Here is a 21565-nt window from a genome sequence, read left to right as displayed (position 1 = left end):
GAAACTACCCTCTATCTTTCTACCTGTCCTTGTTCTGTATGTCTTGTTTTGTAATATTTGTTTGGAACCAGAACTCTGGGTCTTTTTGTTTCTGTCTGCTCTATTATGTTTAGATAAGAATTGTATACCTGTCTTTTATACCTATACACCATTCTTGTGTGTGTTCAATAAAAAATATTTGAACGAAAAGAAATTCATGTTTGCAGGCAATATTAACTAAATATGCAGGTTTAAAAAAATATATACTTGTGTATTGATTATGGTTAGGTACACATTGGTGCAACGACAGTGCTTTTTTTTGCGAATGCGCTTGTTAAATCACCCGTTTGGCAAAGTAGGCTGTGATTCAGTGATAAATTAACAGGCACCGCATCGATTATATGCAACGCAGGACACACTAGATAAACTAGTAATATCATCAACCATGTGTAGTTAACTAGTGATTATGTTAAGATTGATTGTTTTTTATAAGATACGTTTAATGCTAGCTAGCACCTTACCTTGGCTCCTTGCTGCACTCGCATAACAGGTAGTCAGCCTGCCACGCAGTCTCCTCGTGGATTGCAATATAATCGGCCATGATCGGTGTCCTAAAATGTTGTTATGAAAACTTGAAATCGTCTCATTTTTATTGTTCGGCCATTCCGATTAATCGGTCGACCTCTAGTGACACATTTATTACATCAATTTTTTTTATTATTAAATTGGCTATAGATTTGAGTCCGTATGTTGGCAGCAGCCTCTCTGTGTTAGTGGTGGCTGTTTAACAGTCTGATGTCCTTGAGATAGAACCTGTTTTTCAGTCTCTCGGTCCCAGCTTTGATGCACCTGTACTGACCTCACCTTCTGGATGATAGCGGGGTGAACAGGCAGTGGCTCGGGTGGCTGTTGTCCTTGATGATCTTTTTGGCCTTCCTGTGACATCGGGTGGTGTAGGTGTCCTGGAGGGCAGGTAGGTTGCCCCCGGTCATGTGTTGTGGAGACCTCACTACCCTCTGGAGAGCCTTGCTGCGGAGCAGTTGCCTACCAGGCGGTGATACATTCTGACAGGATGCTCTCGATTGTGCATCTGTAAAAGTTTGTGAGGGATTGAGGTGACAAGCCAAGTTTCTTCAGCCTCCCGAGGTTGAACAGGTGCTGTTGCGCCTTCTTCACCACGCTGGCTGTGTGGGTGGACCATTTCAGTTTGTCAGTGATGTGTACGCTGAGGAACTTCCACCTTCTCCACTGCTGTCCCGTCAATGTGGATAGGGGGGGTGCTCCCTCTGCTGTTTCCTGAAGCCCACGATCATCTCCTTTGTTTTGTTGATGTTGAGTGTGAGGTTATTTTCCTGACACCACACTCCGAGGGCCCTCACCTCCTCCCTGTAAGCCGTCTCGTCATTGTTGTTAGTCAACCCTACCACTGTAGTGTCGTCTGCAAACTTGAAGATTGAGTTGTAGGCGTGCATGGCCACGCAGTCATGGGTGAACAGGGAGTACAGGAGGGGGCTGAGAACACACCCTTGTGGGGCCCCAATGTTGAGGATCAATGGGGTGGAGATGTTGTTACCTATCCTTACCACCTGGGGGCGGCCCGTCAGGAAGTCCAGGACCCTGTTGCACAGGGCGGGTTCGAGACCCCGGGTCTCGAGCTTAATGACGAGTTTGGAGGGTACTATGGTGTTGAATGCTGAGCTGTAGTCAATGAACAGCGTTCTTACATAGGTATTCCTCTTGTCCAGATGGGTTAGGGCAGTGTGATTGCGATTGCTTTGTCTGTGGACCTATTGGGGCGGTCAACAAATTGGAGTGGATCTAGGCTGTCATGTAGGGTGGAGGATATGATCCTTGAGTAGTCTCTCAAAGCACTTCATGATGACGGAAGTGAGTGTTACGGGCGATAGTCGTTTAGCTCAGTTACCTTCGCTTTTGGGAACAGGAACAATGGTGGCCCTCTTGAAGCATGTGGGAACAGCAGACTGGGATAGGGATTGATTGAATATGTCTGTAAACACACCAGCCAGCTGGTCTGCGCATGCTCTAAGGACGCGGCTAGGGATGCTGTCTGGGCCGGCAGCCTTGAGAGGGTTAACACGTTTAAAGGTTTTACTCACGTTGGCTGCGGTAAAAGAGAGCCCGAAGTCTAGCACGCTATCGACTGTACCGTTATGTATTATTTGGGGTTGGGGCCGATTGTGGCTAAAAACACTAACAAGTGGAAAGGGGAACAAGTATTATTAGTTTTTCACAAGTGTAGCAGGCTGTGAATTCTGCTAACCAGGTTTCTAGGATGGGCTATTAGATGAACAATAGACCGTTCAACCTTGACTAAAGAATTGTCTAATAGCCGAGCTAGGTGTGAACCCCCCCCCAACTTGCAACAAATCATTTGTCTACCTTTCCACATCTACCTACACACGTATCTACCTACACACGGTTCATGTTCTGAGAAAAAAAAGATATAGGGGTAGGCTATGAGGCTTAACAGCCTAATAGAAGTAGGATTGTAAACAAGATGTAAACAAGATGCTGTGTTTTTATTTACAGTACTGATGGACAACTGGAGGCAAGTGTACTGTAGTAGGTGTATCCCATCATGCAAATGTTTCCTATTAGCAGGACAATAGACTATTTATAACCCGGCTACTGTTGTGAAAATCCCTCAAGTTGCAATGTATTCGATGCTTGAGTACTCTAAAGTGTTACGTTTCTAACTCAAAACAGCAGTACAGTATTTCTTCATCAACATCTTTATGCTTTCGTTAATAAAATAACGAGAAAAAATACATTCAAATGCTGTTTATTTAAACTACATTTTGGTTGCACTTCCACACAGCTCCACGACCACAGGTAAAATCTTGCTGAGATGATCAATGTATTTGTTGTATCGTCTTTTTCTAGCCAAAACATCTTCATGGCCTTGACCAGTTCAGTTCATCTTTGCTTGTCGGCTTGGCAGAGTTACGGATTCATGTTTTCAGTTGATGCCAAACAAGTTCGATCGGGTTTAAATCAGGAGACCTACATGTAGAGATTAAAGTAATATTTTAGATATACTGAAGGCCTACCGAAGGTGTTGTAGGTCTTTTCATTTATTTTTATTTAAGGTCTACTTACTCTGCTGGCATCTTGACCCAGTTTATGCCCTCATTTGCAATTTAAACCCGGGCGGCAGTGCGTTTTGGGTCATTGTCTGCATTTGGAGAAGAAAAAAAGACATCTAGCGTAACAGCCAACATTAGGTTCAATAATAGAAATATACATGTAAATAGGCCTAAATGTAACAAATTATTGCTATAATCCTACCTTAAAAGAAATGTGGTCACTGAAACACCTCTCTGACAGGGTCCAGCACATCTCTTGATTATTTCTTCATCAAAGACATCTTGAGCCGTGATACCTGAAAAAGGAGGCAAGAGTGAATTATTGTTGTACACCTAACAGTCCGTGGGGTGTAGGCTACAATATTTGATGTACCTTTTGGTTGTAAATAGCCAAAATGAAATATGGGCCAGGTCCTTGGCTATAAATGCCCCCCCCCCCCCCCCCCCCCACACCCCACACATGGAGTTTGAGCGGATGCTAGGGACTCGGCTTGCTTGATCTTTTTTTCTGTAACAATTTTGAGCAAATTTCTCAAGGGCCACGGTTGATTTTTCTATGAAGATGATATCATTGAATATCTCGCCAGCTATGATCCATGCCTGGGCCTGCAGGACGCAAAGTTCTTTGTTTGTCAGACGAATCATTGGGTCTAAACTACAGACCATTATTGCTATTAGCAGGGCTATATTTTGGCCTTTCTAAATATTATTTTGGCCTTTATTCAGATTACAGTTGCTCACTGTCATTTTTTTCTCTCGAAATAATCTCCTATATATATATATATGCCTTCACGCTGTTGATGTCTATTTCAGCACCGTTTCACGCTGCTCTGAGACAAGCATGGAAAATGAAAATATTCAATTATAATCCATGATATTCTTAAAACCGCTAGCGGAACACCCACAACATTCCACTGAAAAGGCAGCGTGTGAAATTCAAAAACATTTTTTTTTTTTTATATTTAACTCTCACACATTAACAAGTCCAATACAGCAAATGAAAGATAAACATATTGTTAATCTACCCATGGTGTCCGATTTCAAAAATGATTTACAGTGAAAGCACAACATATGATTATGTTAGGTCAGAGCTAAGTCACAAACACACACAGCCATTTTTTCAGCCAACAATAGGAGTTAGAAAAAGCAGAAATATAATTAAAATGAATCACTAACCTTCGATTATCTTCATCAGATGACAGTCATAGGACATCATGTTATACATGTATTATGTGTTTTGTTCGATAACGTGCATATATATTAAAACAAATCTCAGTTTACATTGGCGCGTTACGTGCAGTAATGTTGTGATTCGAAAACATCCGGTGATTTTGCAGAAATACTCATAATAAACATTGATAAAAGATGCAAGTGTAATTCACAGAATTAAAGATAAACTTATCCTCTGCAACCGCTGTCAGATTAAAAAAAAAAAAAAAAAAAAAAACCTTTACGGGAAAAAGAATAATCTGAGAACGGCGCTCAGAGCACAATCCAGCCAAAGAAATAGCCGCCATTTTGGCATCAACAGAAGCTACAAAAACACTATAAATATTCACTTACTTTCGAATAACTTCATCAGAAGGCACTCCCAGGATTCCGAGTTTGACAATAAATGACTGATTTGTTCCATAAAGCCCATCATTTAGCCACTTGTTGTTAGCATGTTCAGCCCAGTAATCCATTTTCATGACGCACGAGCAATCCCTCCAGACAAAAACTCAAAAAGTTCCATGACAGGTTGTAGAAACAAGTCAAATGATGTATGCAATCCATATATAGGATGTTTTTAACATTAATCATCAATAAGGAACGAGAGCATACTCTCTCGTGACCGCGCACAATGAGACCGAAAATTTCTGAAGACCACTCAGTAAAATAGCTCCTATGAGCCCCTCCTTTATAGTAGAATCATATAACCAAAATCTAAAGACGGTGACATCTAGTGGAAGCCCTAGGAAGTGTTTTCACATCCATAACTAAAAGGGGTATCATCTGGCACTGTTTTGAAAATCGAGTTCTCACTTCCTGTTTATATTCCTTCTCAGGTTTTGTCTGCCATATGAGTTCTGTTTTACTTAGACATAATTCAAACAGTTTTAGAAACTTCAGAGTGTTTTCTATACAATAGTAATAATAATATGCATGTATTACCTTCTGGAACAGAGTAGGAGGAAATTCCGTTTGGTCACGCAATTTGTCCAAAGTGAAAATGCTTCCCCCCTGTCCCGAACAGGTTATTAAGATATGTGTTGACTGAATATAAGCAAGTGATGTCTGCTAAATAATTAAGTTAGGTTTCGCCATAAATAAATCATTCTAAATAACAAACTGGCTTTATTTACAAAGTAGTGTGAATGTCTCACCCCATGTTCAAGAATTGCCTTTTTCTCGCTCACTCCTGGTTAAATGAAAACGATATCTCCCAAATATCATTACTTTTTAACTTCTTGAGAATACAGGGGGTGCTGTTTTCGCATTAGCATAATTTCCTCTACAGATTAAACTGCCTCTTATTCAATTATTGCTGTTACTATATGCATATAATTAATACCATTGGATAGAAAACAAGCTATGGTTTCTAAAACCGTTTCAATTTTGTCTCTGAGTGAAACATAAGTCATTTGACAGCACTTTCCCTGAGCAAGAAGAAGATTGCAAGATGTGTATGCTCGCTTCAACGCTCTGCCTATATATGGTCACGCCACCTATGACCCGAAACACACTTCATTCGTCTTCCTCTGGGTGTCATGAAGACGTCAGAGGAGAAATTTTTTGTTTATCTTGTACTGACGTGAAATAAGACCTATTTCTTTAGCGTGACCGACAACTTCCGGTTTTCTGAAACGCGTGTTTTAGAGGTGCAATTGTCTTTTGTTATGCTGCCGTTACGGATGAAAACTATCTCCGTCTCGAAGTTTGTTTGATACATGTGACCATATCATCTTAATGTATGTTTTTTCAATATAGTTTAATCAGATTATTTGAATTTTTTTCGGGAGTTTTGCCGTGTTCCGTTCTGTGAGTTTTTTTAACTTTGGACAGAACCGTGCTAGTCGACCAGTACCTATGCTAAATGAAGAGGGAAAGTTGCCATTGTGAATGGATTGAACGACTCATCAGGACTAAGGACACCTTTATCAACATTCTGATGAAAGATCAGCAATAGTAAGACCCAATTTACGATGTTATTTCATATATCTGTCGTGCATGTGAACTGGTCGGGCGCGCCCAGCTGGTTCTGGCTGGCGTGGCTATGCTAATTTAGCGCTACATTTTGTTTTCGCTATAAAACATTTAATAAATCTGAAATATTGTTTGGATTCACCAGATGTTGGGCTTTCAATATCTGTACGCTGTGTATTTTTTCTGAAATGTTTTAAGACAAGTAATTAGTTATATGACGTTGGTCTCTGTAATTGTTCTGGCTGCATCAGCACTATATCAGATTGCAGCTGCAATGTAGAACTGTGATTTATACCTGAAAAATGCACATTTAAAAAAAAAAAACTATGCTATACCATAAATATGTTATCAGACTGTCATCTTATGAATTTGTTTCTTAGTTAGTGGCTATATATATTTTCTTTTAGTCGAATTAGTGATATCTACTGACGCAGGAAAAAACTGTTGGAGTAAAAAAATGGTGTCTTTTGCTAACGTGTTTAGCTAATAGATTTACATATTGTGTCTTCCCTGTAAAACATTTTAAAAATCTGAAATGGTGGCTTTATTCACAAGATCTGTGTCTTTCATTGGGTGTCTTGGACTTGTGATTTAATGATATTTAGATGCTACTATCTACTTGTGAAGCTATGCTAGCTATGCTAATCAGTGTGTGGGGGGGTGGGGGGTGCTCCCGAATCCGGGTTAGGTACTCGGTAGAGGTTAAACAAAGCGATTATTATGAATTTAGAATTATATTAAAGCCCCTTAGATATTCTCACAGATCCTAAGGGTTTTTTATATAATAGTAAATTAAAAAGTAGGATTCTAAATACAGTGGGGCATTTTCCGTTAGTATCTGAGAATATCTAATGGAAAATGGCCCTTAGATATTAATTTAGAATCCTCCAATCCTCTAAATGTAAATATTGGCAGAGTCACTTCATTGAAAAAATATTTGTAGACGTACTGTAGGCCTACCATAGGTGAAATGAGTCTCACTAGTGTTGAGTAATGTGGTGTTGGTCTTTATTTATTTAAAAAGCATATTGAAGTTAGAGGCAATAGGATTTAAAGCAGTAAGATTTTTGAAACAATAAGATTTCAGTATCGTTTCGCGCTGCTCTGAGACAAGCATGTGGACTAGTCTTGATAAATCAATGAGATTTTTATTTTCACTGAATCTCCGTTTGGGTATTAGTTAGACTAGAATTAGAAAATGATGATGTAGAAATGTTATGCTCTTAGTGGAACCTTTTATTTAACTAGGCAAGCCAGGTTAAAGAACAAATTCTTATTAGGGGATTCTTTAGCTAAATGGCCCAGTACTGTACTGCTCGTTGTACAGCGCCATATTTTCCGTTCCATCCTAACGGAAACCCAGATAGTTTTTTGTTTTTCTTGGAATAGAAACACCATAATATTAATCAAATGAATTAAGCAAGTACCATTCAAAAGTTTGGAAACACCTACCCATTCCAGGATTTTTCTTTTTACTATTTTCTACATTGTAGAATAATAGTGAAGACATCACAACTATGAAATAACACATATGGAGTCAGTTAAGAACAAATTCTTATTAACAAGGATAGCCTACTTCTTCCTCCCCGTCGGGAAATTGAACCCCTGTCTCCCGCGTGCCCGCATTCTCTAGTACAGACATGGCCTGCTCTCCCTTATGTAAGGAATTAGGCACTTTCCCATGTTTACTACAGTATGTATTGTAGGATATGTTTACTTGTCAGACTGCACAGTAGCATAATAAACAGATGCAGATGGCTTATCTTAAATGCTTTATTATCCAAATGTAAAAGCATATTCTGTACATTACTGTATTTCTTCATCTGTGTCTTTATGCTTTTGTTAATAAAATAATGATAAAAATACTATTTCAAAATGCAGATATTGATTTAGTTATGGAACCATAACGAATTACTATGGGAATAAATACCACTGATTTACAGAAATATTGGAATAAAGTTGTCTAATGAAGGCAAACTATTTAGAATCCTCCAATCCTCTTATGCTGTAGCCTCCTCCTGACCGTCCTGTTGTACAGCGCCATATTTTCCATTCCATCCTAATGGAAACCCAGAGGGTTTTGTTTTTCTCAGAATAGAAACACCATAATATTAATCAAATGTATTAATCAATCCCATGTACTATGTTATTACAAAATGTTTTAAATTCTCTCGTAATGCCAATATGGGAGACTATCAAATGCTTCTCAAAGATGCCCTCTGGTGGTCAAACTAGCACTAACGTGCATTAATGTAAAAAAATGGCTGACAATTAATTAGCGTGCCATAGAATGCTACAACAGCCCGCACGTATGATGCAACTTTTAAAGGAGGAACCACTGTACTCTGCCCTCCTACATGTTCTCTCTTCATGTACTGTGACAGAACAGATAAAGGGCTGTACCTTCAATGGTGGTAGTTTGATAAGGGGGAACATATGCAGTTGAATTACCTGGCTACAGCAACATCAAGACACCACAAAGCAGCTAGTGTGTTCCTGCTCGCAGTCACCCAACCTCTTACACACACACACACACACACACACACACACACACACACACACACACACAGACTTCCGTCTCTATTAAGCCTAACTTTTCCATGAAAGAACACCTCTGTATGTACACACACTACCCCAGCCTATTTCCTGCTGTTTCCATCTGCATGTCTGATGAGCCAACACCGCTGCCCTGCTGTGCTCTCTGATTCCACAAAGACTGACTTTCTCCCTACACTGACTTAAAGTTACACATCAGCTGTTTTGATATCTCAATGAGATGAACACAGGGTGCTTTGGAACCACTGTTATTTTGTGGCACACAAAACCGAAATCTCACAGAAAGTGAAGCATATACATATCGATCTCCATTTGCTCGATACTCTCCCATACTACTACCATAGTGCTAAAATCTGCCTGTAAAAAAACATGCACCTGCACAGACACATGCTATGCTGTTCAATAGTAGGGCTGTGCCGGCAGATGCTCTTGTGTAGCGCCTATGTGTGTGTGTGTGCCCGGTGCTGTGACCTGTTTGTGCTCATCTCTGTTCTGTAGGCTACTTGCCACTCTCTACTGACTAAAGCCACAGTTAAAGACAGAAAGGAAAACAAAAAAGCAGTAAGTTCAGAGAACTTTTTCCTCAGCCACTTTATTTTCAAAAGCAAAAATAAGTTTTTGTTGCATTTTTTAAAATTTGATTTCTTTTTGGTTTGATTTAGTGCTTAATTTGTTCATCTTGAAACGGTTTTCACATTCAAGTCTGTGTTCAGCCTTCTCTTCTCTAATCCTTGTACTAATACAGGTGCCAACTTAGTTGCTTCCATTTTCTATTAACCATGCCAAGAAACCAGTGCATTCCGTTACAGCAGGGGTGTCAAACTTTATCCATGGAGGGCCTAGTGTCTGCGGCTTTTTGTTTTTTCCTTTCAATTAGGACCTACATAACAAGGTGAGGGGAGTTCTTTACTAACCAGTTTTTTAATGGTCGATCAAATACAAGGGAGGAGCATAAACCCGCAGACATTCGGCCCTCGGTGGAATGAGTTTGACGCCAGCATTCTCTTTTCTTTCTCCCCTTTTCTTTCCTTTCTCTTTCTTTCATCAATGTAGTGCAAAAAAAGGAAAAACAAGTTTAAACATTACAAGCTATAGCTACTTAAAATATATATATATATATATATATATATTTGTGTGTAAATATATATATAAATATATATTTACCCTGTTTTATCCCCAATTTCGTGGTATTGGTAGTTAGTCTTGTCTCATCGCTGAAACTCCCGTATGAACTCAGGAGAGGTGAAGGTCTAGAGCCGTGCGTCCTTCGAAACCCAACCAAGCCACACTGCTTCTTGACACAATACCCGCTTAACCCGGAAGCCAGCCACACCAATGTGTCGGAGGAAACGCTGTATAACTGGTGACCGCGTCAGCGTGCATGCGCCCTCCCCGCCATAGCGTGATGGGACAAGGATATCCCTGCCGGCCAAAACCTCCCCTACCACGGGCGATGCTGGGCCAATTGTGCGCCGCCCCATGGATCTCCCGGTCGGCTGTAACATAGCCTGGACTCGAACCAGGATCTCTAGTGGCACAGCTAGCACTGCGATGCAGTGCCTTAGACTACTGCGCCACTCGGGAGGCCCTATTTGGAGTTAAATACTTTTTGATTACTGTCGCAGCACATCTGCAAGCACAGCACCAAAGGCTGGACAAATATTTTTTATCTCTTTTATTTTAATGTGTTAAAATGCTGTGTACAGCATCCTATGTATATAAGTTGTCAATAGGCCTAAGTTCCCAAATTTAAGAGGATTCCCGTGGTATTTGCAGAAATCCATTCAGGTGTATTTTGTGGATTTTGGCAAATGCGCGCTAATGATCCAAAGTCGCGCTGTTGCTACTGTCTGTAAACGCAGTCCAGTTCAAAGTTAATGATTGCAGGCCTATGTGGCAAATGGCTTATTTGCACATAAGGCTACTGTAGCTCTGATTTGGTTATGGCGCACTGATCTGCCTAAACGCCGGTCCTGAACAAGACAGATATATATTTGGTTTTATTTACTGCAGTGTCTATTAATTTTTCAAAGGCATTTCCCGCTCTATATTGTTATAGAATTTTCCCAAACGCCTTACTATACGCCTTTCCTTAACATTCGATGAATTTATGAAACCATGAAAATTACCATATCTAAGTTCTCCTGGGTGTGTAAATGAACAGATACAGTGAGTATCTGACTAAAAAAGTATTTAGTCAGCCACCAATTGTGCAAGTTCTCCCACTTAAAAAGATGAGAGGCCTTTAATTTTCATCATAGGTACACTTCAACTATGACAGACAAAATGGGAGGGAAAAAATCCAGAAAATCACATTGTAGGATTTTTAATGAATTTATTTGCAAATTATGGTGGAAAATAAGTATTTGGTCACCTACAAACAAGCAAGATTTCTGGCTCTCACAGACCTGTAACTTCTTCTTTAAGAGGCTCCTCTGTCCTCCACTCGTTACCTGTATTAATGGCACCTGTTTGAACTTGTTATCAGTATAAAAACACCTGTCCACAACCTCAAACAGTCACACTCCAAACTCCACTATGGCCAAGACCAAAGAGCTGTCAAAGGACACCAGAAACAAAATTGTAGACCTTCACCCGGCTGGGAAGACTGAATCTGCAATAGGTAAGCAGCTTGGTTTGAAGAAATCAACTGTGGGAGCAATTATTAGGAAATGGAAGACATACAAGACCACTGATAATCTCCACGCAAGATCTCACCCCGCGGGGTCAAAATGATCACAAGAACGGTGAGCAAAAATCCCAGAACCACACGGGGGGACCTAGTGAATGACCTGCAGAGAGCTGGAACCAAAGTAACAAAGCCTACCATCAGTAACACACTACGCCGCCAGGGACTCAAATCCTGCAGTGCCAGACGTGTCCCCCTGCTTAAGCCAGTACATGTCCAGGCCCGTCTGAAGTTTGCTAGAGAGCATTTGGATGATCCAGAATAAAATTGGGAGAATGTCATATGGTCAGATGAAACCAAAATATAACTTTTTGGTAAAAACTCAACTCGTCCTGTTTGGAGGACAAAGAATGCTGAGTTGCATCCAAAGAACACCATACCTACTGTGAAGCATGGGGGTGGAAACATCATGCTTTGGGGCTGTTTTTCTGCAAAGGGACCAGGACGACTGATCCGTGTAAAGGACAGAATGAATGGGGCCATGTATCGTGAGATTTTGAGTGAAAACCTCCTTCCATCAGCAAGGGCATTGAAGATTAAACGTGGCTGGGTCTTTCAGCATGACATTGATCCCAAACACACCGCCCAGGCAACGAAGGAGTGGCTTCGTAAGAAGCATTTCAAGGTCCTGGAGTGGCCTAGCCAGTCTCCAGATCTCAACCCCATAGAAAATCTTTGGAGGGAGTTGAAAGTCCGTGTTGCCCAGCAACAGCCCCAAAACATCACTGCTCTAGAGGAGATCTGCATGGAGGAATGGGCCAAAATACCAGCAACAGTGTGTGAAAACCTTGTGAAGACTTACAGAAAACGTTTGACCTCTGTCATTGCCAACAAGGGGTATATAACAAAGTATTGAGAAACTTTTGTTATTGACCAAATACTTATTTTCCACCATAATTTGCAAATAAATTCATTAAAAATCCTACAATGTGATTTTCTGGATTTTTTTTTTCTCATTTTGTCTGTCATAGTTGAAGTGTACCTATGATGAATTACAGGCCTCATCTTTTTAAGTGGGAGAACTTGCACAATTGGTGGCTGACAATACTTTTTTGCCCCACTGTATGAGTAAGATTTGATGTTGCTAAAACACTGTCAGTTCCACTAAAAGCAAGCTCTTGTCCTCTGCTGCTGGCATTTAGTTTGTTTTTCAAAGGCTTATTTTTCCTCTAAGCTTTAATTAAAATGTTCTTGTCATAGTTACGGAAGTCCAGAGAGGAGGATGTGAATAAAAATAATAATTCCCTTGTTATGTCGAGATCACAACTTATCAATCTCATGATCACTACAAAAGTTGTTGTAACCTATTTTCTTAGGTTACAGCCTTACACACAATAACCCATAATGACAAAGCAAAAACAGGTTTCTCTAAATTTTTGCATATGTATATTACGGAAATATCACAAATACTTAAGTATTTAAACCCTTTACTCAGTACTTTGTTGTAGCACCTTTGGCAGCGATTACAGTCTTGGGTATGAGGCTACAGGCTTGGCACACCTGTATTTGTGGAGTTTCTCCCATTCTTCTCTGCAGATCCTCTCAAGCTCTGTCAGGTTTGATGGGCAGTGTTGCTGTTTTAAGGTCTCTCTAGAGATGTTTGATTTGGTTGGGCCACTCAAGGACATTCAGAGACTTGTATTGAAGCCACGCCTTCGTTGTCTTGGCTGTGTGCTTAGGATCATTATCCTGTTGGAAGGTGAACCTTTACCCCAGTCTGAGGTCCTGAGCAGGTTTTCATCAAGGATCACTGTACTTTGCTCCGTTCATCTTTCCCTCGATCCTGACTAGTCTCCCAGTCCCTGCCACTGAAAAACATCCCCACAGAATGATGCTGCCACCACTCTTCACCGTAGGGATGGTGCCAGGTTTCCTTCAGATGTGACGCTTGGCATTCAGGCCAAATAGGTCAATCATGGTTTCATCAGACCAGAGAATCTTGTTTCTCATGGTCTGAGAGTCCTTTAGGTGCCTTTTGGCAAATTTCCAAGCTGCTGTCATGTGCCTTTTACTGAGGAGTGGCTTCTGTCTGGACACTCTAACATGAAGGCCTGATTGGTGGAGTGCTGCAGAGATGGTTGTCCTTCTATGAGGTTCTCCCATCTCCACAGAGGAACTCTAGAGCTCTGTCAGAGTGATCATCAGGTTCTTGGTCACCTCCCTGACCATGGCCCTTTTCCCCCAATTGCTCAGTTTGGCCGGGCGGCCAGCTCTAGGAAGAGTCTTGGTGGTTCCAAACTTCTTCCATTTAAGAATAATGGAGACCACTGTGTTCTTGGGGACCTTCAATGCAGCAGAAATGTTTTTGTACCCTAACCCCAGATCTGTGCCTCGACACAATCCTGTCTCAGAGCTCTATGGACAATTCCTTCGACCTCATTGCCTGGTTTTTGCTCTGACATGTACTGTCAACTGTGGGACCTTATCTAGACAGGTGTGTGCCTTTCCAAATCATGTCCAATCAATTGAATTTACCACAGGTGGACTCCAATCAAGTTGTAGAAACATCTCAAGGATGAATAATGTAAACAGGATGCACCTGACTGAATTTCGAGTCTCATAGCAAAGGGTCTGAATACTTATGTAAATAATACATTTTTTATATATATTTGCTTTGTGATTCAGGGGGATTGTGTGTAAATTGAGGAACATTTGTAATTTAATCCATTTTAGAATAAGGCTGTAACAAAATTTGGATAAATTCAAGGGGTCTGAATACTTTCCGAATGCACTGTGTCTTCTCTGGACCTCCGTACTTGGCTCTCTCCATAAACCTCTGTCTCCCTCCCTCTTTCTTTCACTTTTACTCTAACTCTTTATTTCTCTCGCTCGCTTTTTTTCTTTACCTCTCGTTCTGTGGCTGGCTTTGAGAAGGGTGGTGTGAGATCTTCTCAGTCATGTCGTAGAAGCATCTAACTTTTCTTATTTTGTCTTCCCCCCCACTCTTTTCCCACCCCTCCTGCTCTCCTCCCTCCCCATTGTTCTCCATCGCCCTCCTCTTCTTCTAGGTGGTGAGCCAGCGTTTCCCCCAGGACAGTATAGGGGCGGTGGGCAGTGCCATGTTCCTGCGCTTCATCAACCCTGCCATCGTGTCACCCTACGAGACAGGCATCCTGGATGAGAAGCCCCCACCCAGGATAGAGAGAGGACTAAAGCTCATGTCCAAGGTATGGGTTGGGAGCTTCCATCTTACTAAAATAAGCACCTCGTGAAAACGACAGTAGGGGCTTTGACCCGAAATAGTTTGATAAAGTAATTGTAAAAAAATACATTTTATTTATGACCTTTTATTTGAGTTAAGTTGCGCTCTGTTTTGTGTTTTTGTCTCTGTCGTCAGATCCTCCAGAGCATTGCCAACCATGTGTTGTTTACCAAAGAGGAGCACATGAGGCCTTTTAACGACTTTGTGAAAAGCAACTTTGATGCAGCCAGGCGGTAAGCTAGGTTGAAGATGACAAAGGTTAAGACAAAGGGATACAAATTACAACTCTTTGCAACAATGGGACCAGCTATGTTAGTTTGCATCGGTGCTGGTCCCAGATTTGTGACGACATATTTTCCGAAATAGACGGTAAGTCAGAAGAATTTTAAAACCAGTAAAGCTTTTGACAAAAAAGCCCCACTTTGAAAGCGGATAATAGCACACACTGCTCTCTCATTATTTAGAAAAGCAGGAACTGATCCGAGTCCCGACTTTGTTATGAAGCTGAGAATTACACACCTCGACTCGTTTTCTAAAATGTAAAATATTTTTGTAATAGATTTCCAGTTCTGTAGTTCGCTGTGTGATCCATCTGTATTGTCCTGTAGGTTCTTCTTGGACATAGCATCTGACTCTCCTCCAAGTGACTCAGTCAACCACAGCCTGTCCTTCATCAGTGATGGCAACGTTCTGGCCCTCCACAGGCTGCTGTGGAACAACCAGGAGAGGATTGGACAGTACCTCTCGAGCAACAGGTCAGTAACACGATGAGTCACCAGTCATCATGTTATTATGTGCACTACCAGTATAGCCCTCTTTGTCTGACATTGGTCTCGCTCTCCCCTCTTTCCATTCCATAGGGACCACAAGGCAGTGGGCAGGCGGCCATTTGACAAGATGGCCACCCTCCTAGCCTATCTGGGGCCACCCGAGCACAAACCTGTGGCCGACACACACTGGTCCAGCCTCAACCTCACCAGCTCCAAGTTTGAAGAGTTTATGACCAGGTAACTGTTCTCCTACTGTAGAGTTAGTGTGTAAAATGTTCTAAGACACTCAGGATGCTAGCAGTTAGTGAGTGTAGTTGATTCAGAAGCATTCTATTGTCCGTTTGTCCCTGATTTCTAGGCACCAGGTCCATGAGAAAGATGAGTTCAAAGCCCTGAAGACCCTCAACGTCTTCTACCAGGCTGGAACCTCCAAGAATGGCAACCCACTCTTCTACTACATTGCTCGCAGGTAAGACCTAGCCAAGGAGTGTATGTTGGCATCTACATATATTATTGTTATTATAAACCAGCTTGATAAACAAACTTTATCAACACAATGTCAGGAAAGCATCCTTTTGAAGATGATACTTATCTAGATTGGCCCATCCGTTGGTAGGGAGATGGATTGTGTCCTCCTAAATTTTTAGCACTGCTGACGGCCAAGCTGTAAGGGAGAAGATGGGTTCATGGCGAAGGCCCATTCACTCATTACAGCAGGCTTTATGGGGCTACATATCATAGCCTCTTAGTTCCAACTCAGCTGAAGAGGAGGGATACCCTATGCCTCCTCCCCAGGCTGCTGCCCATTGTTCTGGGGGAGTCAGGATGTCTGGTGAACCAGATTTAGAGCTACCCTATACCTCTGTATTTGTGTGTGGGGGGAATTCTGCACCTTACAATAGTGGAAAGAGGGTCACTTTCTGGCCAAATGGTCAATGATGTGTGAGGATTTCAATGCCTAGAGGAGAATAGTTTCATTTCGTTGTAACTTTCAGTTATTTTTAGGAGCTTATAAAGAGCCAAGATGTTTGTGTGCATGCATGTTAGGGTCTTAAGTACTTCTAGATAACCCCAAACCAAGCTGATGCCAAGGTGTAAAGATTAGGTATCTCACATCATACACTGACTCATCCAAACCACACGTACAGTAAATGCGTTCTAAATGTTCCGTTTCTGTGTTTATATCATAGAAAGCATAAAACAGAACACACAAGCAGTATAGACTACATGGAGTAGAGCATTCATGTTTCCACGCTGATAGTATTATTAGTCATGTATGTGTATACATTTGCCTAGATATTATTTGTATGTGCGTTTGAAAGATATAGTCATACAGCACAACTACACTCTGGAGATGGTGGACACATTTTTGGAAGATGAGAGAGAATACACAATTATATTTTTAAAAATTAGGCAGTAACAGTCGAAGGTTGTTCTTTAAAATGAAAACAAAAACAAAACTCCCTTTAACATTCTGGGTCAAATGTACGTAGGGTTAGACCTCTCCAAAATCCATCAAGACTTGGCTCTAGTTTCTTTAGGAGGCTTTGAAGGCAGTCACCGTGACTAAAAGGTTCAAGGCGACAGCAGAACACACAATCTGTGTGTGGAGACCGTGGCCTCTGCTCCGCGTGCTTCCTGTGTTGGGCTTCTTGGTGGCAGAGTGCGGACGCCCCGTTGTGCTTGTGCGTGTGGAGAGGCCATGCGAGTGGGTGGAGGTGAACACGAACAGTGTCTGATCCCCCGAGCCGTTGGCCACCCCCCTGTCTCCATGCATCCCAGGCTCCAATAACGCAGACTTAGCCAGGTACCCAGAAGTGGCGACTGCAGCCCTAGCTGGTGGGAGGCCTCCACGGCCCAGCTCTCTGGCATCAGCCCCCAGCGGAGGCTCTGTGTAGGATGCAAAGTGCCACTCCCCTCCTGGAGTTGCCACATGGGCTTGCCCACAGGTTGGCCTAGTGTAGCAGGGGCAGCCCAACACGGCAGCGCGGGTATGTTCGGCCCAGAGCAAGAGCCTTGTTATGTTCTCCTCCTCCTCACAAGCCCAAGGGTTATCCCCAAGCGTCAACAACTCGAGCCCCTCCAACCGGTCAAACACCCCCTCCGGCACCCAGGAGAAGCGATTAGCGTGCAGGTAGAACCTCATCAGCCTGGGCAGCCGGTCCAACGACCCCAGGAGGATCTGAACCAGGTAGTTGTGGGACAAATCCACCATCTCCAGATTATGAGGCATGTTGGTGGGCACGGTCCAGAACCGGTTGTGACTCAGGTTGAGGCCGTGTAGGCTGGGCAGGGTGTTGTTGATGAAGACCACCCTCTCCAACTCGTTGGCTGACAGGTCCAGGACCCGCAGGTTCCAGTGGTAGGCCGTGTCGTTCTTGTCCAGGGCTCGGAGCTGGTTGCCGGCAGCCCGGATGTCCCACAGGGCCCTGGGCAGGCCGGAGGGGAAGCGATCAAGGAGATTATAGGACAGGTCCAGGGTACGCAGGTGGGCATAGTGGCTGAGCTGGCCCTCCAGACCTCGAAGGCTGTCGGGAGAAGTCAATGTTAGATTCACAACTATTTGACACAACAGGGGGGATAAATAAAAGATGCCTGTGGAATTGTTCGTTTAAATCAAACCACATACTGACCAAACATGAATTGCGAGAGTTTCTTCAACTGAATATGCAAGAAAGACTGAGTGTAATTATTAGGATCCCCTCCCTGCTGATTCTGTCTGGCTATTAGTCATGTTGCTGTTCAATATCAGAACCCAGACGTTTAGAGGTAGGATCCAACCTGATGAGAAGGAAGATGATAAAGATAAGGAAGAAGTTGTTTTCCTACCTGTTTTGTGAGAGGTTGAGGAAGCGAATGTTGTGCTGCAGGCCTGGGGGCAGCTGTGAGAGGTGCCGTGAGGAGCAGTCCACCACACGGTGGCCCCGGCTGCAGGAGCACACGGCAGGGCAGATGGACAGGACCAGCCCGCCCAGCATCCCCGACAGGAGCAGCAGGAGGAGGCAGGCTAGCGGGGTGTGGTAGAGCATGATGAAGGCTCTGAGAGAAGGAGAGACACAGTGAGAAGAGACACTGGACTGTACCCAAGGACATAGATCTGCAACACTTCTTTGCTCCCACGATTTATAAAGACTCACAAATGGAAGGGCACAGTTTTGATCCTGTATGCTGCCCTACCAAGCAAAAAGGCAGTAACTGCTCATAGTGTGGAACTGAGAAAAATGGCTTTTATTTACCTTGGTTTCACAAACTTTATGCATTTACTGCTAACATGTTCCCATTTTCTCCAAAACACAATAGAGGCAGGATACTTGTCCACATGATTAAGCATGTATTTAATGTTGCAAAAATTATTAACTGATTTTCGACCAAATTAGCAATTACTTCCTTTTTGCTTGGTAGGGCAGTATGGATCTTTGTCAAAACCATCACTCATTCACACGCATCTGCAGAATAATAATACTAACAGGTAAATTAGCTACCGACATCATTATCATTTAAATATTGATTAACAATAGCTCACTTAAATCCAATCCTTGCTAGCTTTTCCAAGCTGAAATTACCAGGAGCTTGAAGGGATATATCGTGATTTTGCCGTTGAGGCCCTTTACTTCTCTAGAGTCTAGGGCTTACCCCATTTAGTCGATTGTGTGGTCGATAGGCTGTTAGTCGACCAAGGTTTTTTTTTTTTTAGTCGAGCAGTGGCAAATATATTTTAAATTATGGCACACAAATAAAAAATGAATGTACACCAGACAACTGTCTGATTCACGCCTGTCTCAGTGGACCAATCCATTGCTGAGGACATGGGGATGGCACACCAGTATCACCAATAGTACATTTACCGTTCATTTTGAATCTACAATGTTTGTTTGGATACAATCATTGTCACGTTCCTGACCTATTTATGTTAGTTGTTATGTGTGTTTTGGTCAGGACGTGAGGTTGGGTGGGCATTCTATGTTTTCTGTTTCTGTGTTGGTTTTGGGTTACCTGGTATGGCTCTTAATTAGAGGCAGGTGTTTGGCGTTCCTCTAATTAAGAGTCATATTTAGGTAGGCGTTGTCACAGTGTTCGTTGTGGGTGATTGTCTCCTGTGTTTGTGTATGTCGTTGCGCCACACGGGACTGGTTTCGGTTTGTTTCGTTTCGATGTAGTCTGTTTCCTGTCCGTGAGTTTTACGTTTCAGTTAAGTAAGTTCATGTTCAGGTTTTGTCGTCTACGTCGTTTTCTTGTTTTGTAGTTTTGAAAGTGTTTTGTTTTGTTTCGTGTTGCCGTCGTATTTATAATAAAGATGGCTTATTTCCCTGAAGCTGCGTTTTGGTCTGAAGATCTTTCTCTCCTCACCTCATCCGAGGATGAGGAGAGCACCAGCCGTTACAGAATCACCCACCACGCTAAGACCAAGCGGCAAGGGAAAACTAAACGGAGTAAGGGACAGGAGAGAAAGGAGCAATGGTCATGGGATGATGTATTGGACGGAAAGGGTTGCTACACTTGGGAGGAGATCCTGGCTGGTAGGGATCGCCTCCCATGGGAACAGGTGGAGGCACTGAGGAGAGCAGAGGCTACCGGGGAGAGGAACCGGAGCTATGAGGGAACGCGTCTGGCACGGAAGCCAAAAAAGCCCGTAAGTAATTCCCAAAAATTTCTTGGGGGGGGGCTAGGAGGTAGTGGGCCAAGGGCAGGTAGGAGACCTGCGCCCACTTCCCAGGCTTACCGTGGAGAGCGGGAGTACGGGCAGGCGCCGTGTTACGCAGTAGAGCGCACGGTGTCTCCTGTACGAGTGCATAGCCCAGTGCGGGTTATTCCACCTCCCCGCACTGGGAGGGCTAGATTGGGTATTGAGCCAGGTGTCATGAGGCCGGCTCAACGCGTCTGGTCTCCAGTGCGTCTCCTCGGGCCGGCATACATGGCACCTGCCTTACGCATGGTTTCTCCGGTTCGCCTACATAGCCCGGTGCGGGTTATTCCACCTCCCCGCACTGGTCGGGCAACCGGGAGTATTCAACCAGGTAAGGTTGGGCAAGCTCAATGCTCAAGAGTGCCAGTACGCTTCCACGGTCCGGTATTTCCGGCACCACCTCCCCGCCCCAGCCTAGTACCTACAGTGTCTACACTACGCACTAGGCTACCAGTGCGTATCCTGAGCCCTGTTCCTCCTCCACGCACTCTCCCTGTAGTGCGTGTATCTAGCCCGGTGCCTCCAGTTCCGGCCCCACGCACTAAGCTACCAGTGCGTCTCCAGAGCCCTGTACAAACTGTATCTTCTCCCCCTACTAATCCTGATGTGCTTGTCCTCAGCCCGGCGTCACCAGTGCCGGTACCACGCATCAGTTATAGAGTGGGCTTTGAGAATACAGTGTGCCCTGTCCCTGCTCCCCGCACTAGTAGGAAGGTGCTTATCCTTAGCCCGGTGCCTCCAGTTCCGGCACCACGCACCAGGTCTACAGTGCACCATATCCGGCCAGAGCCATCCGTCTCCCCAGCGCCATCTGAGCCATCCGTCTCCCCAGCGCCATCTGAGCCATCCGTCTCCCCAGCGCCATCTGAGCCATCCGTCTCCCCAGCGCCGTCTGAGCCATCCGTCTGCCAGGAGCCTGCAACGCCGCCCGTCTGCCATGAGCCTGCAAAGCCGCCCGTCTGCCATGAGCCTACAGAGCCGTCAGCCAGACAGGAGCCGCTAGAGCCGTCAGCCAGACAGGAGCCGCTAGAGCCGTCAGCCAGACAGGATCTGCCAGAGCCGCCAACCAGACAGGATCTGCCAGAGCCGCCAACCAGACAGGATCTGCCAGAGCCGCCAACCAGACAGGATCTGCCAGAGCCGCCAACCAGACAGGATCTGCCAGAGCCGCCAACCAGACAGGATCTGCCAGAGCCGCCAACCAGACAGGATCTGCCAGAGCCGCCAGCGAGCCATGAGCAGCCAGAGCCGTCAGAGAGCCATGAGCAGCCAGAGCCGTCAGAGAGCCATGAGCAGCCAGAGCCGTCAGAGAGCCATGAGCAGCCAGAGCCGTCAGAGAGCCATGAGCAGCCAGAGCCGTCAGAGCGCCATGAGCAGCCAGAGCCGTCAGAG

The 21565-nt window shown here is 43.8% G+C and overlaps 1 protein-coding gene and 1 long non-coding RNA gene across 4 annotated transcripts in view; one reads left to right on the top strand and one right to left on the bottom strand.

Annotated features, from left to right (window-relative positions):
* The window catches only part of LOC129831851 (neurofibromin-like), a 113426-nt gene that overhangs the window by 37418 nt on the left and 54443 nt on the right, over positions 1–21565 (top strand). Inside the window, exons 29-35 of one of the 3 annotated variants that reach the window (XM_055895360.1) lie at positions 9327–9389; positions 14526–14684; positions 14855–14952; positions 15328–15474; positions 15580–15726; positions 15848–15958; positions 18360–20128. In XM_055895360.1, the coding sequence (XP_055751335.1) occupies positions 9327–9389; positions 14526–14684; positions 14855–14952; positions 15328–15474; positions 15580–15726; positions 15848–15958; positions 18360–18513 (879 nt within the window). In that variant the 3' untranslated portion in view covers positions 18514–20128. Of the gene's footprint in view, positions 1–9326; positions 9390–14525; positions 14685–14854; positions 14953–15327; positions 15475–15579; positions 15727–15847; positions 15959–18359; positions 20129–21565 lie in introns of those variants that run through there. The other 2 variants (XM_055895357.1, XM_055895359.1) reach the window with 2 other exon arrangements.
* On the bottom strand, positions 2154–3518 carry LOC129831854 (uncharacterized). The gene is made up of 3 exons (XR_008755824.1): positions 3289–3518; positions 3100–3175; positions 2154–3003 (listed from the first exon to the last, which is right to left on the bottom strand). It is a non-coding gene; the product is annotated as an uncharacterized LOC129831854 (long non-coding RNA).

The sequence above is a fragment of the Salvelinus fontinalis genome, chromosome 33 (assembly GCF_029448725.1).
Source record: "Salvelinus fontinalis isolate EN_2023a chromosome 33, ASM2944872v1, whole genome shotgun sequence".
NCBI lineage: Eukaryota > Metazoa > Chordata > Actinopteri > Salmoniformes > Salmonidae > Salvelinus > Salvelinus fontinalis.
This window is presented reverse-complemented; position numbering and strand designations above follow the sequence as displayed.